At 31.6% G+C, this 11,294-nt stretch overlaps 1 protein-coding gene across 6 annotated transcripts; it reads right to left on the minus strand.

Annotated features, from left to right (window-relative positions):
* Window positions 1-1,633: 1,633 nt before the first annotated feature.
* LOC137832057 (cysteine desulfurase 1, chloroplastic) lies at window positions 1,634-9,811 on the minus strand. 6 transcript variants are annotated; one of them, XM_068640031.1, is made up of 12 exons: window positions 9,659-9,784; window positions 9,517-9,570; window positions 9,109-9,356; window positions 7,768-7,901; window positions 7,451-7,610; window positions 6,977-7,163; window positions 6,142-6,287; window positions 5,997-6,069; window positions 5,515-5,578; window positions 4,626-4,725; window positions 2,178-2,336; window positions 1,634-2,021 (listed from the first exon to the last, which is right to left on the minus strand). In XM_068640031.1, exons 3-12 carry the CDS (start codon window positions 9,328-9,330, stop codon window positions 1,851-1,853), a joined length of 1,416 nt encoding a protein of 471 aa, XP_068496132.1. In that variant the 5' UTR covers window positions 9,331-9,356; window positions 9,517-9,570; window positions 9,659-9,784; the 3' UTR covers window positions 1,634-1,850. The 6 variants fall into 6 exon arrangements, with proteins under 6 accessions (XP_068496132.1, XP_068496135.1, XP_068496137.1 ...); XM_068640034.1 differs by having other exon boundaries at window positions 9,109-9,336; window positions 9,659-9,774; XM_068640036.1 differs by lacking the exon at window positions 9,517-9,570 and having other exon boundaries at window positions 9,659-9,811.
* Window positions 9,812-11,294: the final 1,483 nt, after the last annotated feature.

Genomic DNA, 11,294 nt, shown 5'->3' on the forward strand with positions numbered 1-11,294 from the left:
AGTAAAGAGGAACATTTGTTGCACTTTTCAAAATTTCATCGAAGTTGTTTTTTTCTTTTTTGATGAACTGTCCACGATGCTAAAGTTCATGCCTATCTATAGAGAATATGGTATTATGATTAAAAAGAAAAGACAAAAGGATGATAAGGTCATCCGTGGAGAAAGAAAGGAGAGATGTTTCTTGCTCTGCAAGTTAATGTTTCTTTGGACACAAACAATCAGTTCTTGGAGCACTAATAAAATTTTCTCTTACCTGTAACATATATATGGTCAATGCAACATTATTAACTCACATTTTATTCATCTTTATGATATTATGAACTAGTCTACATTTTTAAGCATTTTTTATTAATTTTAATGATAAACCTGATTCTAGGATGTCCAAAAAGAATAAAAGTCTAAAAAATAGAATAAGCTTATTTGAAGTAAAATATAAGTTTATTTAGGTATATTTCTCCATAACACTTATAGAAGATAACTATAAGTTAAATATATATATATATATATATATATATTATTTATAGGATAAATGGTACAAAAGTAAAAAAAAATATTTACTAATTAATTTTTGTAAAAGCTGTTTATCAAATTTAGTAAAAAAACGTAATGATTGCATTATATCTTTTCTATAAGATAGAATTTATTAGTTTTATTTATTTATTTACGTATTCTTATTAAAATTGGAACGCACAGTAGAATTGAGCATAAAAAAATCATGACCATATCAAGCTTATGATCTTTAATAGACTCGTGCTTACCATATACTTTTCTCACATTTTAATTGCTCTACTAAAAGACAAACTAAAAGAATCATGTGATCATAAAGTCTGGAAGCAACTCTTACTTTTTTAACTATAAAATGCATATAGAATCTGAAATGAATCACAGTGAATATTTTTTAACTTACCTTCAATTGCATCAAACTTCTCATTACCATATTTTATAGAGATTAGGATATAGTATTGAACTTCTCTATACATATTTTATAGCAATTAGGTTATAGTGCAACATTTATCACTCCATTATACAACAAAATTCAAGTTTATGCAGATTGTGAACACCAAACTCCTCAGTTCAGCATTGGCACATTAAAGCAGAAAACTCTTCTTAGTTGCTGCTAATCTTGCCTTACATCCTTCAAATAACACTTTTGTGACTACTACTTTAACTTGAAATCCAACATCAAGCAGAAATGGACACCACATCGCTTGATACCAGCAACCATCAACCTCAAATTTATTCTAAATTTGAGTATAATAGGAAGCAATAATTATATTTGAGCCAGGGAACAACACCATACAGTATCAACAGAGCAATACCCTTGTTGACACTCAAAACACCAAGAAATTTATGGCCTTAGAATGTCGCACTCCACAGATCAAAGTTTAGTTTTTCATTTAGAATTGTCAGAATGTTACGAATTGCCTCCGCATTACCAGGCTTTGATATTTGCTTCAATTATGCATACATACTAATAAAAAAAATCTTTTATTAAGACTAATTTAAGCATGGATCCTTCCAAACTATGTTCAATGGTTTAGAATTGATTCCACTGTTATGATTAAATTTAAAAGAAATGAGCACTATACATCATATGGTTCCATCAAAAGTAAAAGTGGATAAAACATTCACCTTCCAACATGAAGAGGGGAAATTATTTAAATGTATATAAAAGTTAAGAGGTAGATAGGTTTAAATACTGCAATTAATGGATGCCTAGTTCCTACCAGTGATATCAATAGTGGGAATGAAATTCAAGAACATTTCATTGACACAGCTTTCCTACCAACTAAGACAACCCACTCATTGGCGTATAAACAAAATTTAATATACATTATAATACATTCTGGTTACTTGAATGAATTGAAAAAGCTGACTGTGTCGTTGAGGGCATGGATAAAGTAGTCCACATCTTCCTTTGTGTTGTAGAAATATAGACTAACGCGTGCACTTGAGCTGACTCCTAAGGAGCGATGGAGGGGTTGGGCACAATGGTGACCTGATCTGATAGCCACTCCATGCTGAAATTATACACTCTCAATTAATTACCTAACAACTTTAACAGCTACAAAACTTCTTCCACAAATTCAGGCTTTATCACAATTGATTTATATAGAATAAACTTTCTCAAAACCAAAATAATGCACATATCTGGGGATAGTCATTTATACTCCTACCTGTTGGTCCAGAAATGTTGCAAGATCAGTGGGATGCAAATTCTCAACATTGAAAGAACAAAGAGCAGCTCGTTGGACTTTTTCTGAAGGCGCTGGCCCATAGATGCGAATATTTGGAACTGATACAAGCCTTTCGTACAGATATCTACTTAACTCCACCTATGGAAATTTTATGTTTAGTAATTGTTCACAGAATAACAGTATAATTTATCTCACTAATGAAAAACATTACAAATTTTATACATGAGCAAAAAATAACGTTGACCTATAACTGACATGTTTGCCAGTAGTTTCTATCAGTATCACTTGTTGAAATCATGCAATAAACTGAAGAAACTTTTAGCTCCAAGTAAAATAAGTTAGGTTAGCTGTGTATTAGGTGATCCCAACCATACTACAAATAATTCAGTGATATACCAGGTTGAAAATTAGTAATTTAGTTTGTGATTTTGATTGTTTTGATGATATTGAAGGATAGCATGACTAAGGCAGCATTGCTTTGAATATGATGCTAACAAAAGTGAGGCATCAAATAATGAAAATTACAATAATGGAGAAAATGGGTATTTGAAGAAGTAAAAAATGAGGATGACAAGAAATGAAAATCTAGGAGAAAAGGATGAATTGGGAAATGAAGGGGAAAAAAATAGGGTAAAAAAAGAAAAATATCCTGACCATTGATTGAAAAAAGAATACATCAATGGTGAAAAAGATATAGTTCACGGTGGGAAACTTGACAGCCTACCCACACTAGTCAGTGCCTTTTCTTAATTTAAAATGGTATCTAAAAAAGTCCAACTTAGAGAATACGTGCGATGTTAACAAGGCATAACAGTCATGTCAGCATGTAACCGGAGGGATCAAACAGCAAGGATCTTAGAAAAAAATAGAAATATAATGGGTACTCAAAGAATGAAATATTTTATTGGGTAAATAGTTGAAAAACTCAAATTTATTGGGGACTTAAAACTTATTTAAGCCTTTACACAATACATACTATTTAGATACACACTCAAGCTATAAAAGTATTTATGATTGACTTTATTGCTTAATTTGAGTTTCAAATGTATATATAATATTATGTATTATTTGTAGTATGATCTTGATCAACTGGATTGGGTTTGGAATGAGGAACAATAACCATGGGAGCCAAGCAACAAATGTGAGAATGTAGATACAAGGGTGGAAAGCAAGAACCAACACGGGGGAGAAGAAACAAACCTTGGTGCATTAGAACTACTAACAAATTTAGTGATAAAAATTAAAAACAAGGTAGTAGAGAGGGCATCAATGGTGAGGAAGAAAAAGAAACAAAGAACAAGAGTGGTCATTCAGCAAAAGATGTGATTAAAAACAAGAAAAACCTTAGCTTCATTATGGTTGAGGAAGATGTGAGAAATAGTAAGGGTTGGACACTCGAATTTCAAGGATTCCAACCATCTAACCACCATCACAACCACTAGACCCATATTTGACCCAACACACAAGTAGGTCATAATCATGGATTGTCTATTGAGGAGCTCGGGCATTTATGCATGAAGGCTAAGCCACCACCAGCGGAACCTACAACTTAAACTCTTCCATTGAGGAGGATGCATCATCATTCAAGGACATGCCCTACAACAAACTAGATTCCATCACCAGAATCACAAGGCCACTCAACCATGAAGCAAGTATGGTTGCTAAGATAGAGAAGAAAATGGGTCCTGTCTTGCATATCCAAAGCATTAACATGAGGGCAGTGGTTGGTTTTACCTTGAAGATGATGATGGTAGGTTAGATAGTTTGAATAAGGCATGTTAACAAGATAGGGGGAGAGACAGGTCATTTAGTTTGTGAGATAACTGGTGCATTTGGGAATTAGGAGAAGCAGACCCTTAAAATTTTGCAATGTTTTTATCCTTGTAATCAAGGTCGGTCTAGCTCTTTGAATAAGGCATGTTAACAAGATAGGGGGAGAGACAGGTCATTTAGTTTGTGAGATAACTGGTGCATTTGGGAATTAGGAGAAGCAGACCCTTAAAATTTTGCAATGTTTTTATCCTTGTAATCAAGGTCGGTCTAGCTCTATTTATTCTAAATAAGATACAAGGTTTCTTCCATGATGTAAGGAGAGAGATAAATAGTGGTGAGGAAAGGAGTGGAAGGGAGGGGCAGATCCTTTCTGCAGTGTTTCTTTTTTTCTAAGTGCATTTTTTTTTCATTTTTTCTCTTCTGGATTTGTCATCCATATCAGTAGTAGAAGAGATTAAGCTTTGAAATAAATAAAATGGAGCTATACTTCTGTTGCCATATCACAAACTCATTAAATGAGGTGTCAAGCATCAACACAAGATTGGATATGGTGTCAAAGAGTTTTACACCGAGAGAATATAAAAATTAAACTCCAGAAGTTATGCATCATTGAATAAATAACAGTGTTTGTTATAAGATTGAATCTCAACTCACCTCGTAATCATGTATAGTTTGCATACCAATCCCAGATAAGTAATCAATTGCTGCTCCTAAACCAATTGCTTCCCCAATAGCAGGTGTTCCAGCCTCAAATCTAGGACAGTAAAAATGCCTCAAATAATAAGATACATATAACTATTGGTATGCAACAATAGTAGAGAAACTATCATTGCAGGGTGGAGGAAAACAGCTAGGCACGAGGCCAGATATTACTATTGGCTATTCTTAAGCCGGATAAAGAAATCATCACAGTATGACTCCCATGTAGCAAAAACCGTTTCTATCCCTTAACTATTATTAATAACAATCACTTAAATGGTTGATGCAATCATTTTCCAGGTCACAGAATTTTATGAGTTTGAAAACATCAATTATCAAAACCAAATTATAATAGTCTTGCATCAAGTGCAGGAAAATTACAATAAGAAAGTGAAAAAAACTAACTAAGCAATAGAGAAGAAGAATAGAATCACACAAAGCACAGAGGAGAATATCAGTCTTAACTTAAAATTTCTTCTGAAGTAATCTCTGTGTATCCGTTTCCAATTTTCAAATTTTAATCCCACATATATCACCTCTTACCTTTACTAATGTATTGCATGACACTCCAAGCATACATAGAGATATTAAGATATATGATAATTTCAAGCAAACTTGCTAGTCGATAGAATAGCCTAGGTATAAATCTTGTAGTGATGGAATGTAGTAGCAAGTAAACTTTAAAGAATATAGGAAAAGCAATGATAAAAATTAGTACAGCCACTAATGCTCTTATATTCTCTTAGTATATTGGGAATCAAACTTATGATCTCTACCCAAGCCAATGTAGATTGTCTACTAAGATAAGCCGAGCCTTGGTCGAACCAAAAGCAAGTTCACAAACCTGGATGGAGGTTCAGCATAAGTTGAATGATCAAGATATACATCAGAAATCATTTCACCACCACCTAATCAATTAAAGGTAGAGATTAACAGCAATACATTACTTCAAAAGTCAATCTCATTATCATGGAGCCAAACCAAACAGGAACTGTTAGGGTCTGTTTAGTATGAGAAAAGGTTGTCTATTTTTATTTTCTGCTTTCACTTTTAATTACAAAAAAAAATATTGTTTTTACTTTGTTTTCTATTCTCAAAAGATTGAATAGGAAAAACTGAAAACAAAAAAGAAAAAAAAATGTTCTCATTGTTTCTTATACAAATATTTTAAAAAAGACAACCAAGTGAAAACAAGGTGACATTTTCATAATTAAAAATGAAAACAAAATGTCTTCTCAAACCAACAACCCTATTTTATTATATTGCATTTTAGTAGGTTGTTCTTATTTTATGGGAAGATATAAGTAACCAGACCTAATAACTTACCTAAAAATGGAGGCATGGAAGACAAGAGGTCTATTTTACCAAATAAGAATCCAATTCCCGTAGGCCCACACATCTGAAACACGTGTTTGATAACTTGTTACTATTTCGTAATAGTTACAGTGCAAAAATATGTAAACAATCCTACCTTGTGAGAAGAAGCAACAAGAAAATCAACATTAAGGCTCTGGACATCAACCATCATGTGTGGAACACTCTGACAAGCATCTACAAGAACTTTTGCTCCAACATCATGTGCCCATTGTGCAATATCTCTAATAGGAAGCACAGAAGCTACATAAAAGCAGAGTACAAGATATATGAAATCTCACTCATTTCAGCTACACATTCTATATGTGATCAAAGTAAATCTTACAACACAAAAGGCTTAGGTTCCTCACTTCATGAGTTAATTTTTGGGATTATGTTAGACACAACCCAACTTCAAAATAGTATCAGGGTCACCCTCAACTGTCTAAAACTTTACCCAACCCACGATGTTCACCCTATGGCTTTCTCAATACAATATGAGAAGATCCTACAATCTCCACACTTATCCAATCCTGGGTGTGCAAGGGGGTGTTGTGATCTCACATTAATAATACCAAAGTAGAGATTATAAAAGTTTGGATAATCTTCACCTCCTAAACTAGTTTTTAGGGTTTAGTTGGACCCATCCCAAATTCAAGAGAACATTTAGCATAATGTTATGATAGGTGCCGATTCTGATCATGTTATCTCACAGATCTGTATAAATTCAAGGCAATCAAATTTTCAATGTTCCAGTATTATGCCTTTGAAACCTAGTGACATTCTTGTGAAACAGTGAGGGATTTTAGAAAACAGCTAGTGAACCAATGAGCATCAATGTTGAAAAAATACAAAATTAACCCTTGAGGCACCTGATCTTCAACAGCATAAATTCAAGGTATCATTAAGTAAATTGGAATTATCAACATGAACCATCATGGTTAGAAACATACCAAGCACATTTGAAACATGATGGACAACAACTATTTTGGTCTTCCTTGAGAACATTTCTTTCATTTTGTCTATATCTGGAATTCCATCTTGGTTTAAATCCACAAATTTCAAAACAGCCCCTACTTTTTTAGCTATTAGTTGCCAAGGAACAATCGCACTGTGATGCTCAGCAACTGTAAGTATGATCTGTAATAGTATAAAACTAAAGGTTTTACAAGTACACAAGTTGCAGACAATGGCAGTATGAACCAAAATCATTATGTGTATGCTAATTATGAAAGACAATATTAAGTGATTACAAAGAAGCCCAAATGTCTAACCCAGCAATTAAAATTTCTACTTCAAAAAAAATATTTTTGACAAATTTAAATAAACCTTGATACTCTCCAAGATTTAAGAAAATGCAAAAAATGATTATAGAATTAGTTGAACAAATAAGTGAGTTTTAAAAATATGAATCTACAATGAAATACCTCGTCTTCTGGTTTTAAATTTGACAATCCCCAAGAATAAGCAACAAGATTGACACCTTCAGAAGCATTTTTTGTGAATACAATCTCTCTAGAATCAGAAGCATTTATAAAAGATGCAACTTTCCTTCTAGCTGATTCATACTCATCTGTGGCCTTTGCACTACATCCATAAAAATTATATACAATAAAGCAATAGGTTATTTGAATAATACTGTATATAAATTGAGTGTGCATTGACCTCCCGATAAAGCAAGAAAGAATTTAAAATAAAGTGTCCTCAAATTGCACATGTGTACCAAATATTACACAATAAGTACCTCAAGAAATGTATGCCCCGATGCACATTTGAATTGTAGCCTTCATAATAGTTTTGCAATGCTTTCAATACAGCAGTGGGCTTCTGAGAAGTTGCTGCATTGTCTAAGTAAACAAGTTTTGAACCATTTACTTCCTGTGGAGTTAGATAAACTATCATAACTTCATAATATGTATTGGAGATCTCACATTGTCTAGATATAGTATATAAGTGAAAATTTTAATGTTCAAGAGTTTAGGTTTTGTTTATAGGTGCTGCTTATACATGTTGCTTCAATTACATTAGTTTGGAAAAGGATCGAGATTTGTGAGGCCTTGAAAGGTATCACTGAAAGTTTTAGTTTTCATTCTTCAAGATCATCCCACATAGTATGTTGAGGTGGCAATCAGTAAAGGCAATCCTTTTAAGCCACATGTATATAACTGAAGCAACAAGTATAAGCAAAACCTAACAGCAAAATCTAACCTCTTGAATGTTAAAACTTCCAATTGTTGATATACAATAACACACAATAAGATGATATCAAGGCCTACCCTAGTAAGATTTGTTAAGTCTATCATGTTATCCACTATTGGGCTACTATCGACCAGCCACAAATATTCAATCTCACACTCAAGATGTAAGTCATCTGCGTGACAGGATGTGTTAGAGATTTTACATCGATTACCAAATTATAATATATAAGCATTGCAAAACTCATCTTGCAAGCTAATTTTGTGAGGTTAAATTAAACTTAAAGTGCACTTTCTAAGAATAAGTACCACAAAAAACATATGAATGTCAAGTATACAATTAACAAATTTGCGAGCTAATTTGCAAAGAGAAAACAAGGTAAACAATTTTACTGTGAGTGATTTAAGATTATGACAAGACTAGATATTTCAACTTCACTTTGACTAGGCAAAAAGTAATAGACTTTGTCCAATAAGCCAACATATTGCTCAGAAAACACCAAGGCACAGATGAAACAGTTAGACTTGCACTCTAGAATACTTCTTGAGACATCAGCAAAGATATGGGGAGATGAATTAGAAACCTTTGACTTCTGAGGCATCCAATCGAAGCAACTCTTTGTTGCTTTTGCAGTTCCACCAGACACAGATCTCAAATGAGAATCTAAATATGCCATAAGTGTTTGATACTCAACTGTCAAGATTTCTATCTCTACAGCACATATTCTTGTTATGTTTAAGAGGGTCTAAGCTAGTCCATCCGTCAAGAATTAAATTTGTAACGCAATAATCAAATTGAAAATTCAAACCCTAATTAACCCGACACTTCTACACATTCACATCTACACTAAGGAAAACAAAATTGAGGATAACAAGCAAAAAACAGGCACCTGGTGAAGTATAGGAAAGTGGGGGCGGGTGGAGTGCCCCAGAGATGGGGAGCCAACAGCTGGTTCAGCTACAGCTTCGTTGACAGTTGATGCAAAAACAGAGAGAGACGATACGCGACGGAACCCAAATCTTACAAACGATGAGCTCCTAATAGTGATCGAGCAGCAATGACTGGGACTTGAAAATTTGAAAGAAGGAAGTTTTGGCAGCAAAACTTCCATTGCCAACTTCACAACAACAACAAAATCTGTAACATGGTAATTTATAGAAAAAGATTTACATAAGGAAAACGGTTATATAATCACAATTATCAAACAAGTAACTGCACTGGAAATTCAATTCAACCGAAAGTCCAAAGTTCACGAATAGGTATCCACGAACGAATCATAAACTTGGCAAATACAAACCATTTATGAAATTATAAAAGAACAAGGATTATATATCATGCACAAGGTTTTAGCCTACAGTGAAAAATCACAAGAACGTTGATTAATTACATAAAAATAAAAAATAAATCGAAAAGGATACGAACTATATATTATAGTGAACCTGTTACAGAGGGTTGAAAGCCCTTGCAGAAGCTCTTTGGAATATGGATGGCTGCTGTTTCTGAAAATTTTGCCACTGTCCGAGAGATATAGATTCTGAATGAATAGATAGATAGAAAGATAAATAAAAATAAAAAATAAAAAATAAATATATATATATATAGAGAGAGAGAGAGAGAGAGAGAGAGATTATGGAATTGGGATTTCTTGTTTAGTTGACTAATTTTTTTTACAAAATTATAGGTAAATACAGTATTTCCTCGAGACATATAATACAAACAAAAATTATTAAATTTCATGTAACCATGTCATTTAGTTTTTATTTAATGTCTCTAAATAAATTGAGGAGACAATTTTAAATTTTTTATAATATTTAATGATAACTTAAATTATATTTTTTATAAACTTTTAAAATGTAATTGTACACAAAAACTTTCGTGTATTCCGTAATATCTATAAGAATAATATATAATTTACATCTATAAAGTATAATAATAAGAAGAATAAGAAACTATTCTGATGGATCTACACAATAATATTTATTGATTATATGTTTACATTATATTATTGATTATAGTCCTATATGTTTACATTTTATATGATTCTATTGTAAATATTTCATTAATAATTACGTCTTGTATTATAATAATAATATTAATTAAAATATTAAATAAAAAAAATTATTAATAATAACTAAATTTTATTTTTTTCTAATTTTTTCTATAAATATAAATAATTTTACTTTTTATTCATTTTTTCACTGTTTTTTTTCTCTTCCTCACTTTTTTGTCACCTAATTCAAATATAACATTAATATTTGTCTCTGCAGGGTTGTTTTGAAGAAGGATATGTGTGAGGAGAGAAAAATATTTTAATTCAAATTTTTTATGATATTTTTGAATGTAAAGTTATTTAGTTCATTTTTATTCTAAATGTTTATACATTAATATTAATTTTTCATGTCGGTTTCCCTGGTTTCCCTGTACACGTGTTTATTTGCTTGTTTGCTTGTGTGAATATTATTTATTCATTTTCTATAATATTATTTTTTATTTTTTTATAAGTGAGATGGTACGATAATATTGGTCATCTAATTTTTTTATTAAATATATTTGAAATTTTATTGCTCTTATTACATTCAACTATAGTGTCAATATATATAAAGTCGAAAATAAACTAGACTCCTTGTACAAATTTAAAGTGTGGAGATGTTACTTTGTCTGAAATATGAAAAAAATAAAAATATATTCTAAATTTTTTATTGCACGTTTTTAGGTTATGTAAACATAATGTTGTTTGTAAGTTTCTTATTCTTAAAAAAAGTGACACAATTGAACATATATTAAAGTAGAAACTAACAATGTTGAGTTCTATGAGATTGTGTTCCTTTAAAAATTAGTAGTACATATAAATTGCCAATGAAACCATGTGTGAAGAAAAAATAGATGACAACTTAGTAAGGTTTTGAGACTAATAGTGTTCTCCATGTAAAACTTTGAGATAAAACCTCTAGAACTAAAATTGATTCTACAATGAAAAATAATACTTTAAATTTCGTAAATTTATCTAAAATATCAAAATTTGTTTGTTGTATAGGAATTTTTTTTTAAAAAAAGTAATCTTAATATTAGTAATTA

Source organism: Phaseolus vulgaris, chromosome 6, assembly GCF_000499845.2.
Source record: "Phaseolus vulgaris cultivar G19833 chromosome 6, P. vulgaris v2.0, whole genome shotgun sequence".
Classification (NCBI taxonomy): domain Eukaryota; kingdom Viridiplantae; phylum Streptophyta; class Magnoliopsida; order Fabales; family Fabaceae; genus Phaseolus; species Phaseolus vulgaris.

What these genes read in the sequence shown, in the direction of transcription:
- LOC137832057 (XM_068640034.1), bottom strand. An exon ending in CGGGGCATACATTTCTTGAG is followed by an intron (nt 7,611 to 7,767) that starts GTACTTATTGTG and finishes TTATGGATGTAG; the next exon opens with TGCAAAGGCCACAGATGAGT. An exon ending in TATGCTGAACCTCCATCCAG is followed by an intron (nt 4,726 to 5,514) that starts GTTTGTGAACTT and finishes TTACTGTCCTAG; the next exon opens with ATTTGAGGCTGGAACACCTG.